The following is an 18,037-nucleotide window of genomic DNA, read 5'->3' as shown; positions in this document are numbered from 1 at the left end:
AATAAGTTTATTCCCGTAGTGTAAAAATCCATGCTTCAGAATTTGATGAACATTTGGAGAGCATTTTCTGTTTCCTGCTGATGGAAGTGTTTTCCCTGCAAAAAGTTAATGAGATGCTTGAAGAAGTGGTAGTCTATTGGCGAGGGTCAGGTGAATATGGCAGATAAGGCGAGATTTCGTAACCCATTTCGTTCAAATTTGAAGCCTTGGTTGTACAACATACAGTCAGGCATTGTCATGGAGGAGAATTGGGCCCTTTCCGTTGACCAATGCTGGCTGCAGGCATTGCAGTTTTCAGTGCTTCTCATTAATTTACTGAGCATACTTCTCAGTTATATTGATTTCACCAGGGTTCAGAAAGTTGTAGTAGATCAGACTGGCATGAGACCACTAAACAGTGACCATGACCTTTTTGTGGTGCAAGGTTGGCTTTAGGAAGTGTTTTGGAGCTTCTTCTCAGTCCAGCCACTGAGCTGGTTGTCACAGGTTGTTATATACAATCCACTTTTCATTTCATGTCAAAATCCGTTCAAGAAATGATTCACTGTTGTTGGGTAGAATAAGATGACACTTAAAAAAAAAACAATTTTTTTCATTTTCGGTGAGTTCATGAGGCACCCACTTATGAAACTTTTTTCACCTTTCCAATTTGCTTCAAATGCCGAATTCCATACATGGTCAACGTTGAGTTTTTGGGCAACTTCTTATGTAGCTATGAGGATCAGCTTTGAAGATTGCTCTCAGTTCAATTCAGTCACTCAGTCGTGTCCGACTCTTTGCGACCCCATGGACTGCAGCATGCCACACCTTCTTGTCCATCATGAACTCCTGGAGTTTACCCAAACTCATGTACATTCAGTCGGTAATGCCATCCAACCATCTCATCCTCTGTCATCCCCTTGTGTTCCCTCCTTCAATCTTTCCCCGCATCAGGGTCTTTTCAAATGAGTCAACTCTTTGCATCAGGTGGCCAAAGTATTGGAGTTTCAGCTTCGACATCAGTCCTTCCAGTGAACACTCAGGACTGATTTCCTTTAGGATGGACTGGTTAGATCTCCTTGCAGTCCAAGGGACTCTCTCAAAAGTCTTCTCCAAAACACAGTTCAAAAGCATCAATTCTTCAGCAGTCAGCTTTCTTCACAGTCCAACTCTCACATCCATACATGACTACTAGAAAAACCATAGCCTTGACCAACAGACCTTTGTTGGCAAAGTAGTGTCTCTACTTTATAATATGCTGGCTAGGTTGGTCATAACTTTTCTTCCAAGAAGTAAGCGACTTAATTTCATGGCTGCAGTCACCACCTGGGTGATTTTGGAGCCCCCAAAAATAAGCTCTGCCACTGTTTCCCCATCTATTTGCCATCAAGTGATGGGACCGGATATCATGAACTTAGTTGTCTGAATGTTGAACATTAAGCCACCTTTTTCACTGTCCTCTTTCACTTTCATCAAGAGGCTCTTTAGTTCTTCAATTTCTGCCATAAGGGTGGTGTCATCTGTATATCTGAGGTAATTGATATTTCTCCCGGCAATTTTGATTCCAGCTTATGCTTCATCCAACCCAGCGTTTCTCATGATGTGCTCTACATATAAGTTAAATAAGCAGGGTGACAATATACAGCCCTGACGTACTCCTTTTCCTGTTTGGAAGTGAGAAATAGAGTTAAGGGACTAGATCTGATAGAGTGCCTGATGAACTATGGATGGAGGTTCTTGACATTGTACAGGAGACAGGGGTCAAGACCATCCCCAAGAAAAAGAAATGCAAAAAAGCAAAATGGCTGTCTGGGGAGGCCTTACAAATAGCTGTGAAGAGAAGTGAAAAGCAAAGGAGAAAAGGAAAGATACACCCATTTGAATGCAGAGTTCCAAAGAATAGCAAGGAGAGAGAGGTAAGAAAGCCTTCCTCGGTGATCAGTGCAAAGAAGTAGAGGAAAACAATAGAATGGGAAAGAGTAGAAATCTCTCCAGGAAAATTAGAGATAACAGGAACATTTCATGCAAATATGGGCTCAATAAAGGGCAGAAATCGTATGGACCTAACAGAAGCAGAAGACATTAAGAAGAGGTGGCGAGAATACACAGAAGAACTGTACAAAATAGATCTTCACAACCCAGATAATCATTATATTGTGATCACTCACCTAGAGCCAGACATCCTAGAATGCAAAGTCAAGTGGGCCTTAGGAAGCATCACTTCCAACAAAACTAGTGGAGGTGATGGAATTCTAGTCGAGCTATTTCAAATCCTAAAAAATGATTCTATGAAAATGCTGCTCTCAATATGCCAGCAAATCTGGAAAACTCAGCAGTGGCCACAGGACTGGAAAAGGGCAGTTTTCATTCCAATCCCAAAGAAAGGCAATGCCAAAGAATGCTCAAACTACTGCACAGTTGTACTCATCTCATGCTTGTAAAATAATGCCCAAAATTCTCCAAACCAGGCTTCAGCAATGCGTGAACTGTGAACTTCCAGATGTTCAAGCTGGTTTTAGAAAAGGCAGAGGAACCAGAGATCAAATTGCCAACATCTGCTGGATCGTGGAAAAAGCAAGAGAGTTCCAGAAAAACATCTGATTCTGCTTTATTGACTATGCCAAAGCCTTTGACTGTGTGGATCACAATAAACTGTGGAAAATTCTGAAAGAGATGGGAATACTAGACCACCTGACCTGCCTTTTGAGAAACCTGTATGCAGGTCAGGAAGCACCAGTTAGAACTGGACATGGAACAACAGACTGGTTCCACATAGGGAAAGGAGTATGTCAAGGCTGTATATTGTCACCTTGCTCTCGATTGGTCATTGTCTGTTTCTCATGGCCAGCTACTGTGCTCCTCATCCTCAAGGCTCTCATCTCCTTTGCAAAACTGCCTAAACCACCACTGTACTGTATGTTCCTTAGCAGTTCCTGGGCCAAATGTGTTGTTAGTGTTGTGCATTGTCTCCGTTGATTTACAACCCATTTTGAACTAGGATAAGAAAATCACCGAAATTTGCTTTTTGTCTACATGATTTCCCTAGTCTAAAATAAACAAACAGCAAGTAATAAGTCATTGGGGTTTCCCTGGTGACTCAGTGGTAAAGAATTTGCCTGCCATACAGGAGCCACAGAAAATGTGTGTTCAATCCCCATGTTGGGAAGATCCCCTGGAAGAGGCCATGGAAATCCTCTCCAATATTCCTGCCTGGAGAATTCCATGGACAGAGGAGCCTGATGGTTCCTGCAGTCCCTGGGGTTGCAAAGAGTCGGACATGACTGAAGTGACTTGGCACACATGCACGCTATAAGTCATTAACAACAACAACAACAAAAAAAACTAAAGCAAGAAATGTGCATTAAAATGATGTACAGCATTACCACATTTCAGAATGTGTTCCAGTATCAAATGGCAGAGTTCAGCAGTGCAAAATCACAATTACTTTTGCACCAATCTAATACTTATCTACGTTTTAATGTTGGAATGCTACTATGTGGAAATACACTGTAATATTTTAACCAGTTCCCTTATTGTTGGACATAACTTCTTACTTTAAAATGTTAACATGAGTGTCCATTTTTTCAAACTATTTTCAGGTTGGTCTTCCTGCAAAATCTGGAGTTGCTGGAGGCATTCTTTTAGTTGTCCCCAATGTCATGGGCATGATGTGCTGGTCTCCTCCTCTGGACAAGATGGGCAACAGTGTTAAGGGAATTCACTTCTGTCATGTAAGCATATTTTCTTAATGAAAATAATGATCTTGTAAGTTGAGCCATCTGATGGTTCTACTTTATTACTCATTTCCATAGTGTGACTGTTTGCATTCTCACTGCCAGTCTTGTCAGTTACTCAATAGCCATGTTAGTGTTTGCAAAGGAGCTTAAAATTGCCTCTACCAGACAGCTCCCATATAATCATCTTCACAAATTACAAATTTGTTTGATGCTTAAGTTTTAATTTCATGGTTGTAATTAGTTTTCAGTTTCTAAAAGCCCAGCAAAAGACATTATACTTGGAGAAGTCATTTAGACCTCACCATAAGTGAAAGATTGAGTTTTTTTTTCTTTTTAAGGAAATAAGTACTGCAATTGAAAATTACTACTATTGTTAACTAGTTCAGCATCTTTTGTTGTTACCTAAGTGTTGCTAGTATTTTATCTTCTGGTTTTATTTACATTGACTAATTCCCAGAGTCTACACTGAGTATCATAATTTTTTCTGCAGGTTTTCCCATTTAAAATACCAGTTTATTTTTCAGTTTTTTTTAATATTTTACAGAAACTAGAGAATGACATTGGATTCCTTATAGATTAAAATACATTGTAACCATAGTATTTCTTTATATTTTTCTGGTGCTATAGTTATTGATAGAATAATTACTTCATGTGACCTATTATTATAATGCCCATTTTACAGAAAATGAAAGTTATGCATTTTGAGTGCCTGAGCCCTAAGGTTATGGTAGTAAATTTTCAAATACTTGTAGTCCATGTCTTCTCAATTTGACTTCGGTCTTCTTGATACATCATGCAGCTTTATTAACATGCAGTTGTGCTTTCTGTGAGATAGATAGTAGTTAAGTTGAACAGTGTTAGTTAAATTCGTTAAAATATGGAAAAACAATAGCCATTGACTAAGCCAGTTTCTTATAATACCTGTTTTGTTTAATTACAGGATCTTGTTTCTCTGTGTAATTTCCATAACTATGATAATTTGAGACACTTTGCTAAAAAACTTGATCCTCGAAGAGAAGGTGGTGATCAGAGGGTAAGCAAAATTCTTATTTAGATTATTATGTAACTTTTTTGAGAAAGAAAGTGAGGTTCACCAGTTGAAACAAAACTTACTTTCATTGCTAGTGGCCTCATATTTTTACTAATAACAAATGAGTAATGTTGAATTGTTGACGTTATCGTCCTGGACATACATACTAAATATTACTGTTTTATTTAAATTGAAACTGGTTAGCCTAGGAGCAGAGGTTCCTCCCCATTTTCTGCTGTTTTAGCAGTATTTTTAAGAATTGACTCTGTTAAAAGTAAACACATTGGAAAGAGCTGCATGCTATAAAGAGAAAATCTATTTTTTGCTCTTAATATTTGTCAGTTATAGTCTCAAATTGAAGTTTATTTTTATGTGGATGGATATGTAAGTGGAAAGGGATTATAGTATTAGTGATAGGCCTTACAGAGCTTCATAGTAAGTTTTATATGTCACTATAGATGAAGTATTTTTCTCCAGAAAGTATTTAATGCAGTATTTCTGATACTATTAAAGTGATATTTGTTTTTTATGAGTGTGTTTGACTTCATATTTTTGTACATATATACTCCTTTTTAAAGGAGTCAGGACTTAAATTTCAGGAACAAGATTTTCTTTTTGTCTTCATTGTTGTTTATTGCATTAATGGACTTGTTTTGAATTTAAATTCCTTTGTATCCCAAGTGGAAATTTTAGAATAAAATTACCTAACTAGACTTAAAGCTAATATGTGCGAAGCACTTATAAGTAGAAAAAAATTTTAACACATATTAAGTAAATTTTCCTATCATTAGTTTCAAAGTGACTTTTAATAATATAAGAGAATTATGCAAACCTGACAAAAATAGAAACTTCCATGGGCGTCAACATGAGTAACATGGAGCAAAACATCAGATGGTGGTGGGTGAAAATGCTAACAGATTTTAATAACATTCATCATTGAAAAATACCATTTTATAGCTTGGACCTTTCTTCACTCAAGTGCACTAATAAATTATGTATGTTGCTTGAACAACTAGCATTCCTTTGGACCATTGGACTATGAAAGTCTCCAACAAGAACTTGCTTTAAAAGAGACAGTATGGAAAAAAGTGTCACCTGAGTCAAATGAGGACATCTCTACAACTGTAGTATATAGAATGGAAAGTCTGGGAGAGAAAAGCTAAAGAAATGGGTTCTAGTTTCAGAATGTTCTTCATTTAACCTTTCAAACATCTTTAGTTTTTTTTTGCATACTATATTTATTGAGTTTTTTGTGCTTTCAACCTTGGGTGCTGGAGCCATAAAGCTTTTTTTTTTTAAAATCTTTGTGTAAAGTTAATAGATTAAAAGGTGGATTTGTCAGTCTTTTAAGAAGTATAAATAAAGCAAACATGCTTTGTGTTTTTTTTTTTTAATGAAAGGAAAAATTTCTTTAAATTTTTTCTTGGTGTAATTAAAATTTTAACTATGTAGTCAAATAATCCCAGTTTAAAATAATAACAGAAATTTGTAATTTCTTGGTTCTGAAACCCACACATTGAACTCATAAATTTCATCACATTTATTTTCCAGTTTTAAAATTGACATGGTGTCTCCAGTAGCAATACAAAGTATTTCTGTGCTAAATACAAAAGTAGAAAGACATAATTATGATTTCCAAATTATTTAATATAGCAGCAGATAGATTTGCTTTCTTTTTTTTTTTGGCTTTAAATTTTTTAAATTTATTTAAAATTTTATCAAACACTTTAAAATATCTTTGCTTTTTCACTTTCAACTCCTTTGTTCTGTCAGAATTGTTATGTACAGGAGTGTCTTATGTTACTAAAGCATTCCAGCCAAAGAATTTCCAGTGTAAGATAATGAAATGTTTCACTGTTAAAAACCTATAATGGTTACTCAGAAGGAGCAGCAGTGACTGTCTTCAAGTGAAATGTTTACCTGAACAGTTTTATTTTCATATTACCCACATAACTTTTTCTGTGTTATATTTAAGTGTGAATGGTGAATTTTGGTTTTTAGCTTTTAATAATTATAATAATTTCACAAATGCTAATGAACTTTTGTGATAAATTATAATTACATCTCATAAAGCTTGTTTTATTTGAAAGTAGTTAGGAAATGAATTCAGTATGAAGGTAGTAAGTATGCTACTAAGATACCTGTTAGATTTTAATCGTTTTGTTCTGTTTATAATAATGCAATATTGAGAATCAAAACTTGTTTTTAAGAGGACTATAGGTTCTACACAGCCTAAATTTGAAATAATTCACAATGTTTAAAGTCTGTCATGGCAAAGTAATTGTAAAGTTCTGTAGGATCCTATTCATACTTCTTCCTTCCTCCATATACCTCTCTGTTTCTCCCCACAGTTCCCAAGAGCTTCAAGATTTTGGAGGGACAGGGATGGAGTCAGAAGGAGAACTTGATAGTTTCTTAGTATCATGGCATACATGTGGTGTAGGGTAAAGTCTAAAATAGTAATTACAGTGTAGCAAAAAATATTTTCCTGGATGGTTTAGATGCAAGTGCAAACACAGATGTAGAAAGTCTTGATTATATGAGTTTGGGAACTATGATATTAGGAAAAGAAGTTCTCGTCCAAACTTGTTTAAAAGCCTTTTGGCCCAACTGAAGTATTAAACATATTTAAAAAATAATTAGGCAGTGAGTTTTAGAGAATATTAGCCAAGGATTTTATGGCTAATTATTCCTCTGATGTACAGATGCATATCCTAACTGGATGTTTCTGGTTTGGCCATTTACATGAGTGGTGTGTCTGCTCCCTCCATACCTTTATACCTTAACTCTGCTGTACCTTTGAACAGTGTGATTCGTATTAATTCACAGTTATTTGTGGTTTGGGGACTGAATGTCTTTAATTGGTATTTTCCCAAAAGAAGGCTCCCCTCTCCCACGCTCTAATTGTTTACTGTTTCATTTGGAGGTGGGTTTTACTTTATAAAATGAAAATTTCATGTTTCATATTGTATCCACATTTGTAGATTTAAAAATAATGTTAATTTGTGCCACTTACTATGTCTATAAGGCTTAAATGCACACCAGTGGAGAAGGGTTATCTAAGCTACTCTGTTTATAGAATCCTGTTAAAGATGAGCATCCAGAAATTTTTGTAGGAAGGTATAAATGGAAGAAGAGAGAAGATATTGTGAATAGGTCCTCAAACTTTACTTTAAAAAAAAAAAAGGAAAATCTTTGCCAGATTTAAAAACATTATTTTGATTCTTTCAGTATTTTAAATACCTTTTCAAATAAAGTTATTGAAAAGTACCCAGTATTGTTGAATTTAATGTTTTATGCCATTACTGATTCTTGATATTCAAGCATTTTAAAGTTAGCATATTTGTTTTTCTTTTTTTTCCATCATTAACATTTCATTTGAAATGCATATCCTTTCTGAAATACTTTATTTTTAGCATAAATGTTGTGCATTTTATCTTAGTGTTTGGATTAATCCATTTGTGTTATTTAGCTTTCTTTTATTTGCTTTGTATATTAATGTACCTTTTATTTTCCAGTATGCCTACTTTTTGTATTGTACAATAAATTTATTTTAAGCTGATTTTATTGGCTTTTTTTTTATGAAAGCAACTCCAGCATTTTAAGTATAACAAATGGAATTTTAACTTTAAAAGTCATGCTTTATGAAGATGTAATAAAAATGATTTATAATTTTAGTTAATTCTGAGACTGCTGTGAAGAGAAACTATAGAAATACTCAAAGGCTTCATTTGATTCTCCTTTTTTTTAATGTAGTATAGTGTTGGTGGGTTTTTTTTTTACTTTCGGGGAGGATGTTTTTCAATTGGTTGTATTAGAAGTATTTGAATAAAGACTTTTTTCCTAATTTTTTTTTTGTTGTTTTTCCACTTAACAACTTAGGAAAAAAAGCTCTCCTCCCTTTATAGATTCTTTCTGCTTTCTGAGCAAAAACATCACTGATTCACTATGTACCTGTTGCTTTATCAGTTGTCCAGAATAGGAGAAATGTTGCTAAAATCAAACAGTATTATTGCGTTAGAATAGAATTGTAAATCTCAGTAGAATTTATATTGAATAGGAAAACTGTAAAATTGAAATTCACCTTAACTACTTTTTAAGAAATTTAATTTTCAGAAGGAATTTAGTATAGTTCTACAGCATTGTCCAAATTGTATGTGCATTGTAGGTCAAATACAGTACTTTTAAGTTTTTGTTTGATGAAATTTGCCATTCATATCCAGAGAAACAGCCCAAATATATTCGTGAAGTTTTTAAAGCTGTTTGAAGGGGAAATACTGTTGTTTATAGGAATTTCTATTTATCTGTGGGATTTTTTTCCCATAATGTTCTTTTGGGACTAGTAAATAGGGAGTTCCATCGTCATGATATATTCAGTTTGTAAGTTTGTGATCACTAGCTTTTAAAGATACACTTGGGGTTGTTTTGTTGGTGTTTTTAGTCCCTTTGAAACAGGTAACTCAGAGAACTTGGTCTGAAAGTGTAGTTTCATAGACATGCATGTGTGTGGAAAGAACCACTGAATATATACTAATATAGTCAGTCTGTATCATGATAATTTATATAAATGTATGTGTATATAATAGATGTCTATATATTTATCTATCTTTATCCATCCATTCATATTCTTGACAATCAGTAACAGTTATTTCTACACAGTATGTCCTGTATAAACGGTTCATTGATCTATTCTAGATTTTGTTGTATGAGAACTTTGAATTTTTGCTGACCCATAGTTTACCTTTAAAGATATGTGGTTACTGTTTTGCTCCCATTCACTACTAGTACTGTCAGAGAGGAGAATAATGATATTGGAGAACTCCACAAAAGTGAAAGCAAGAACATCAGATTTCATGTGGAAGCTGACTTTAGTTTCCAAGATTATTATATGGAAGGACTGTATACAACTTAAATAATGGACTTCTTAGTTACAACAGTTTATGGAATAATTTTATTCCAAAACTTGTGCACAATTTCTAGTTTTTTAACGAATAACATGCTTTCTGTTCAGTTCTTCCTGTACCATTTTATATTAAATGTAATATTTAATTAAAACCAGATGAATTGGAGGTGGGGCTTGTTATGATTCATCGTGGCCCATCCCTCAGATTTTTAGTCAGATTTTTTTCAGAGTAGACTTTTGTCCATTCATTGTCATGTATTTCAAAGTCAAAATATGTGTGAACTTAGATTCAGGTATATCAAGTTCAACCACTTTTATTTTAAATTGTTAACATTTGTTAACACAGTTAACATTTGTTTTCTACACTGTTTAGAAATGGAAGGAATTTAATTGGACTAAGATTCTTTTATTCCTTTTTTCCCTCTCTCTGCTCCAGTTGTAGTTTATTAATGTGACTAGCACACAGTGCACATTGAAGAAATTTAGGAATGTATTGAACTTCCCTAGTGGCTCAGATGGTAAAGAATCCACCTGCAATGTGGGAAGCCTGGGTTTTTGATCTCTGGGTTGGGAAGATTCCCTGGAGAAGAGAAGGGCAGGAATTCCCCTGTCTTAGTCTGGAATTCTTAAAAATACTGTAAATCTAGGACAGAATCTATCCAGTATAAAACAGAGCTTGCAAAACTTGATTTTTTTTTTTTAGAGTCCTTAAATAGTAATACAAAAGGTACTTACTTAAACAAATATATTAAATAGACTGATGTAAGTCTTTATTTAATGAATTGATTCTCTTCCTGTAGTTTTAAAATGTTCCTTTCTCAATTTATGTTTTGTGAGCATATGAAAGGAAGTTTAAGGTTGATTTAGTTTACCTTAAGTATTTTGTAGATTGTTAATCCTAGTAATTTTAATAAGTTGTAGCTATGGAGATTTTTAAGATATGTAAAATATGTAAAACCAGTGTTGATCAAAACTGTTATAATGGTTTCCTAATCCATTTATCTTTAATTAAAATGAATAGACTACTAATTAGCACTTGGCACATTGCATTTTTGGTATTTTGGGCATAATATACAAAACACTTCTTGTTGGGAACTGTTACATTTTGTTACATTAAAAAAAAAATGAACAACTAATCCTTGATTCAAAGTACATTGATGAACTTGTAAGCAGTCCAGTGTCGGGGCTCAAAGGAAAGAGTAATGAAATGACAAATTCTGGCAGTTGATCTCATAATGTTGGTATTATTATTAGATTTTTAACTCTAAATTTCATTTACTAATTTGGAAGTATTTTAGTTACAATGTCAGTGGTAAAGAACAATTTTGGTATGCTTAAGTCAGATTTTAATATCTGAGGATCTTATTTTTCTGGACATAATATTATCAAAAAAATAATGATTTTTATTTCATCAAGTATTTACCTTGTTAAAATATTTTCAATCCTAATGTCTCAGCTGGTTGAAATTACCTATTTGGAAGGCTTAGCTTTTAAAAGGAAATATTCTTGCCTGAAACAGTTTTAAATTTCTATTTATTATATTTTTGGAGATTTTTTTATATAGTGAAAATCTCTCCTGCCTAACAATTCTACTTGAAACTCTTAGTTATAATTTTAATTTATATCCTATAAATAGCTGAAGAATTTCTTTTATTTTTAAAATACAGTTCAGCTGTTCTAGGTCTTTGTTCTTTCATTTACTGTAGTCTTGTAATTTATTAGAGTCACATGGTTGAGCTGGAAAGGACTCTTGAAGGTTATCTACCACAAACCCCCATTCCTCCCAACACTCTTTTTCCAGGTAGCACCTTGCTTTCTCAATTAGCACATTTACTTCCCCCACCTTCTTTGATAGGGTCAATTTATGTATTTTGGGACAGCCTTTTATTTCTTGGTTATTTTTATCCTGTGTGTGTGTACACACACATGCACACTAAATTGCTTCAGTCGTGTCTGACTCTTTGTGACCCTGTGGACTGTAGCCCGCCAGTCTCCTCTGTTCATGGAATTCTCTAGGTATAATTGGCAGTACTGCTTAATATGATTGTAAGTTATTTGGCAAACTAATCATCCTATCAGTGTTTATTAAACCTAATTGTATTTTTCTAGTATGTAGTTATATGGAGAAGGCAATGGCAAGCCACTCCAGTACTCTTGCCTAGAAAATCCCATGGATGGAGGAGCCTGGTAGGCTGCAGTCCGTGGGGTCGCTAAGAGTCGGACACGACTGAGCAACTTCACTTTCACTTTTCACTTTCACACATTGGAGAAGGAAATGGCAACCCACTCCAGTGTTCTTGCCTGGAGAATCCCAGGGATGGGGGAGCCTGGTGGGCTTCCGTCTATGGGGTCACACAGAGTCGGACACGACTGAAGTGACTTAGCAGCAGCAGTTATATGCCACATTTATAAAGACTAATAAAGCTAGAAATGTATGTCACAATTATACTTAGTTCTAAAAATAAATCATGACCCCAGAATCTTTGAAAGAAATTAAAGGGTAACAGGAATGTGGCTCTAAAAATAAATGTTGCACCCTTGGCTTTTTAAAATAAATTGCTTTGAGATTAGGCTAAATATATAAGTAAAAAAAAGATTTTCAAGTAGCGAAAAGGTTATTGGAGTTCCAAAAATATGTTTTCTGGAAAATAATTTTTTTTCCAGTTAGCTTTTCCCAGCACATACTGTTAAAAATACCTAGATAATTCCATTGTTTCTGCTTTAGATATTTGGTTCTTTGAGTGGCTTTAGAAAAAGGCTCCCTATTTGCCTGTTACTTTATTGTGTGTATTATCCTCAGTATCAATATACTTCATAGTTCTGGAGATTTTTCTTTTTATGAAGAAGATATATATTGCTGTTCTTGAAGTGCATTAATTTTTTAAAGAGTTTATTTACATGTTAAAACTTTATTATTATTATTATTGAAAAAAAAACTACTATTTCTTCTCAAAATTTAAACTTGTCTAGGAAACTCTTCTCCCCCCAAGTTTGTAGAAGTGAGAACCTGAACTTTTAAGAGACTGACCCATTCAGTATAAGCTTGCTTGTATTGAATGCTTGCTTTCACGTTATATCTATTAAATTAGAATGATGCTGAAATACTAGCATTAGTTACGCAGATATAACTATTCATGTTTGGGTATTCCATTGTAAGATCCAAATTAAAATCATGATCTTCGATCTCTTGTTAAACTTTTCCTTAGCTTCAAATGACTAGTTTTCATTATTTTGTGTGTGCCTTTCATAAATCATCACTAAGGATCACTACAATTCATCCTTTGAGGGGATAGCAGAAAACTTAAGTCTTTCATCCATTAAGGGAGATTAATGATGTATAGAATTATATAAATTATTAATTACATCCAAGGTCTATTTTGTTTTTTCTTGTAGTCTCTCAAAATTAAAGAATCCTAATTGAAAAACTCAAAATCTGTTAATCTTGAGTATTGTTTCTTTTTCATCCTTTCCTATCATAACTCATTTTGGGCTTAAAATGAGATAACTTTAAAAATTATATCAAAGTTGCTCATAAAATGGGCTTTCATTTTCAGACCTTCATATTGCTGGTAGGTTACTTTCCAAATCGTTTCATGTTGTTAACATTTGTCACTCTTATTTTCTTTAAAATGTTATTTTTTAAAATTTACAATTGATAAAGTATAAACAGCAATATGATATAACTTGTTGGTGATTTACTTTACAATTGATTTTGAATACATGCATCTGTGGGTCCAGGTCTGTGTAGAAGATTTATAATTTAAAGAAGTGAACTAAATAATATTTTCTGCTTTGAATTGAATACATGTTACAATTTCTGCAGAATGGAACTTGATTGACATCGTTTGAAGTTGTAGGACAAATGATTTTGTTAAAAGTCTTTTAACTAATACCATTACACTTTAATCATACCAATAAAATATTTCTGCCTAATGTTTCCTCTTTTTACCTGAAAGAGAAACTTCAGAGAACAGTTTTCATGAGGCACGAAGTAGAGCTTAAGTTTCTATTACCTGTATTTGAAGTGTTTCAACTAAAGCAAGCTATTACAGTAGAAATTGTGTGACATTTTTTCTTTTTCACCTAAAAGAGAAACAAGGGAGAAAAAACTAATTGCAGTGTTTTTAGCCAAGAAATAAAAACTGGAGAAGCTTTCATTTTTGTCTCTGTTGTGCAATTTTATTTTATATCCACCGTATATATCTGCCACAGAACCATCACTGTTATATATTTTGTGTCCCTTACATGTTGGATTTTGTCCTGTAATGATCTGCTTGCTTTCATGTTAGTATAGATTTACTGTGTTTGTAGGGGCTTTCGGATGTAGAGCTGCTATTGTTTGCAAACTGTGTTTTGTAATTTTTGCTATGCAAAAGTTCTTACTCACTGCCATTCTGAGGCTTAGAATTTTGTGTTGGTTAAGAATTTGGGATCTTCTGCAGAAGTTTTTGATAATTGAAACTTGGTTTACCTAGCACTTTTTTCACTTAAAAAACATCAGTCAGTGCTGGGCAGTTAGTTGGGCATACGATTCAAGTGAGTAGCCTGATGTGATATCCTCTGGGCATAAATTTTGAGTTTTGATTTGCTTTTCTTTTCATATTTACACACACACGGTTCAGGCAGTATGTTAGGTGTTAGAGATGCTGCTCTAAGAGGCAAGGTTCTCCCTATGATTATCACAATCTGTAGAAGCAGGGAGGCTGCCTCCATTCTATAACTCTAGGATTGACAATGCGGAGTTTTCTGTACTGTATATGAGCAAGCACATTAAACATCACTGGCATCTGAATATCCTTGAGCCCCCAAACCAAATTCTAGAACATTTCAGATTTTCAATTTTATCTATTGTAAATTTGGCTCATGTACAAAGAGAAAAAATAGCCAACGTTTTGATGTCACTGTCAGCTTTTTTTTTAATAAGTAATGATTATAGATGTTGACTTGTCTATAAATAATGCCAAATGAGTTTGACATACAATTTTAGTTCAGTTCAGTCGCTCGGTCGTGTCCGACTCTCCGCGACCCCATGAATCACAGCATGCCAGGCCTCCCTGTCCATCACCAACTCCTGGAGTTCACTCAAACTCATGTCCACAGAGTCGGTGATGCCATCCAGCCATCTCATTCTCTGTCGTCCCCTTCTCCTCCCGCCCCCAACCTTTCCCAGCATCAGAGTCTTTTCCAGTGAGTCAACTTGTTGCATGAGGTGGCCAAAGTATTGCAGTTTCAGCTTTAGCATCAGTCCTTTCAATGAACACCCAGGATTGATCTCCTTTAGAATGGACTGGTTGGATCTCCTTGCAGTCCAAGGGACTCTCAAGAGTCTTCTCCAACACCACAGTTCAAAAGCATCAATTCTTCGGCGATCAGCTTTCTTCACAGTCCAACTCTCACATCCATACATGACCACGGGAAAAACCATAGCCTTGACTAGACGGACCTTTGTTGGCAAAGTAATGTCTCTGCTTTTTAATATACTATCAAGGTTGGTCATAACTTTCCCTCCAAGGAGTAAACGTCTTTTAATTTCATGGCTGCAATCAGCATCCACAGTGATTTTGGAGCCCCAAAAAATAAAGTCTTGACGCTGTTTCCACTGTTTCTCCATCTATTTCCCATGAAGTGATGGGACCAGATGCCATGATCTTTGTTTTCTGAATGTTGAGCTTCAAGCCAACCTTTTCACTCTCCTCTTTCACTTTGATCAAGAGGCTTTTGAGTTCCTCTTCACATTCTGCCATAAGGGTGGTGTCATCTGCATATCTGAGGTCTTTTATATTCCTCCCGGCAATCTTGATTCCAGCTTGTGCTTCTTCCAGCCCAGCGTTCCTCATGATGTACTCTGCTTAGAAGTTAAATAAGCAAGGTGACATACAGCCTTGACGTACTCCTTTTCCTATTTGGAACCAGTCTGTTGTTCCATGTCCAGTTCTCACTGTTGCTTCCTGACCTGCATACAGGTTTCTCAAGAGACAGGTCAGGTGGTCTGGTATTCCCATCTCTTTCAGAATGTTCGACAGTTTATTGTGATCCACACAGTCAAAAGCTTTGGCATAGTCAATGAAGCAGAAATAGATGTTTTTCTGGAACTCTCTTGCTTTCTCCATGATCCAGCGGATGTTGGCAATTTGATCTCCAGTGCCTCTGCCTTTTCTAAAACCTGCTTGAACATCTGGGAGTTCACGGTTCACATATTGCTGAAGCCTGGCTTGGAAAATTTTGAGCATGACTTTACTAGCGTGTAAGATGAGTGCAGTTGTGTGGTGGTTTGAGCATTCTTGGGCATTGCCTTTCTTTGGGATTGGAATGAAGACTGACCTTTTCCAGTTCTGTGGCCACTGCTGAGTTTTCCAAATTTGCTGGCATATTGAGTGCAGCACTTTCACAGCATCATCTTTCAAGATTTGAAATAGCTCAACTGGAATTCCATCACCTCCACTAGCTTTGTTCCTAGTGATGCTTTCTAAGGCCCACTTGACTTCACATTCCAAGATGTCTGGCTCTAGGTCAATTTTAAGGCTCAAGTCTAATGGAGGTAAAGGATATTTTTGTATATTGACTCAGTCTACCGCTTATTTTCTAGTATTCTTTAAAAATCTCAAATATTTTCAATTTGGTCAGTTAATAAAATTCACCCTTCAAATCCTGACATCCGTTTAAAAGTACGATTATCTGTTACCCACTCCTACCAAATAGATGACTAAATGTAAGCATAAGAGTCTATAAACACATGAATTTTTTTAAAGTTCACAGCTGCTTGTTGACTATATGTTCAGCAGAATATGTCACTAGGAGAAAGGACTGGTTTAGACTATGAAGTAATTACCTGTGTTCCTTCTGATCAAAACTCTGCAATCGCTATCTTCATTAAGTTGCTGGGTACAATGCACAAAAGCAAACAGGTTTTACAGGACTTGGGGCCAAATCTAGTGACCATGTTGTAATTAATTTTGCCCTAGACAGCTTCTTTTGTAGAGATGCAATGAAAAGGGAGGAAGGCGGGTACTACCAGAGAAGTTTGAAAGAGTTTTACAGATAACATACAAAATAGGTGCAGAAGTTTATTTTGTTCATTTGCCTTCATGCAGTAATTATGGAGCAGCCACTACAAGCCAGGAATCGTTTTGTGTTCTGGGTAAGATCACGAGACACAATCTTATAGACCATATATACCAGGAGTTAGTATAGCAAAAAACAGCCTAGATAAGTAATTGCATAAGGTAATTTCAAATAGTGTTGTATCTACAAAAAAGAACGTATGTCACTGTTCTATCTTAATAATTTGAAAATCTCAAACTTTGTTAAATAAGCACTCCCCAAAAAAGTGAAATAACTTCAGTCTGTTTCATTACATTGTTAATTGTTGAATGAAGTAAAAACCTTACTCAGCTGGATATCTGGTAGTTAATGACCACCTGGACCACTTGACTTATTCATTGACAGACAGCTCTTTTATTTTTTTAGAATGTTAAAAACAAATTTTTAAGTACAGGAAGCAATAAAGAACTTCTTTAAGAAGTGATACTGTGATAATAGCCCATTTACAATATTTCTACCTGATTCTGATAGACTCATTTTTTGTTCTAGAAGTTGGTTTGGGGGCTGAAGCACAATGTTTTAAAATTTTGTGTCATATTTTGGAAAAAACATAACCAGATGTATATACAGTTGATCTTTAACAACACAGGGATAAGGGGCCCTGATTTTCCATGCTGTTGAAAATCCACATACAACTTTACAGTAGACCTTCTGTGCCCTTGGTTCCACATCCATGGATTCAGCCAACTGGCAAATTATGTAGTATGTATTTTTGGGGGGAAAAGAAAAACATACAGATGTTGACCCACACGGTTCAAACTTGTGTTGTTCAAGGGTCAACCCATTTTCCCCACCCTCCGACCCCACCTCTTGCAACCACCAATCTGTCCTCGGTATCTATGAGCTTGTTTTTAGGTTCCAAATATGAGAAAGATCATAGCATTTGTCTTTCTGTGTGTGCCTCACTTCATGTAGTATAAAACCCTTGAAGTCCATCTGTGTTGTCTTAAATAGCAGGGTTTTCTTTATTATGTTTCTATAATATTCCTGTGTGTATACATGTGTGTGTCACAATTTTATATCCACTCATCCATTGACAGACACTGTGTTTGTGTTGGCTCTTGTAAATAATGCTGCAGTGAACGTGGGGGTGCATATATCTTTTCAAGTCGGCACATTTTCTTCAAAAAATACCCAGAAATGGAATTGCTGGATCATATGGTAGTTCTGTTTTTAATTTTTTGAGTGACATCCATACTGTTCCATAGTGGCTGTGCCAATTTACATTACCACCACCAATGCTCAAGGATTCCTTTTTCTCTGTTTCCTCACCTACTTCTGTTGTTT

At 35.1% G+C, this 18,037-nt stretch overlaps 1 protein-coding gene across 6 annotated transcripts in view; it reads left to right on the top strand.

The window, feature by feature from the left end:
• GLS (glutaminase) overlaps positions 1–18,037 on the top strand; it is an 85,292-nt gene that overhangs the window by 45,527 nt on the left and 21,728 nt on the right. For 4 of the 6 annotated variants that reach the window (XM_055398844.2, XM_088828773.1, XM_088828779.1 and 1 more), the window contains 2 exons: positions 3,579–3,710; positions 4,657–4,749. In XM_055398844.2, coding sequence (XP_055254819.2) covers positions 3,579–3,710; positions 4,657–4,749 — 225 coding nt within the window. Of the gene's footprint in view, positions 1–3,578; positions 3,711–4,656; positions 4,750–5,703; positions 13,807–18,037 lie in introns of those variants that run through there. The other 2 variants (XM_055398845.2, XM_055398846.2) reach the window with 2 other exon arrangements.

Source organism: Moschus berezovskii, chromosome 2 (assembly GCF_049115385.1).
Source record: "Moschus berezovskii isolate FMDL1 chromosome 2, NW_MosBer_1.0, whole genome shotgun sequence".
Classification (NCBI taxonomy): Eukaryota; Metazoa; Chordata; class Mammalia; order Artiodactyla; family Moschidae; genus Moschus; species Moschus berezovskii.
The sequence above is the reverse complement of the archived record's forward strand: the minus strand, read 5'-3'. Positions and strand labels throughout refer to the sequence as shown.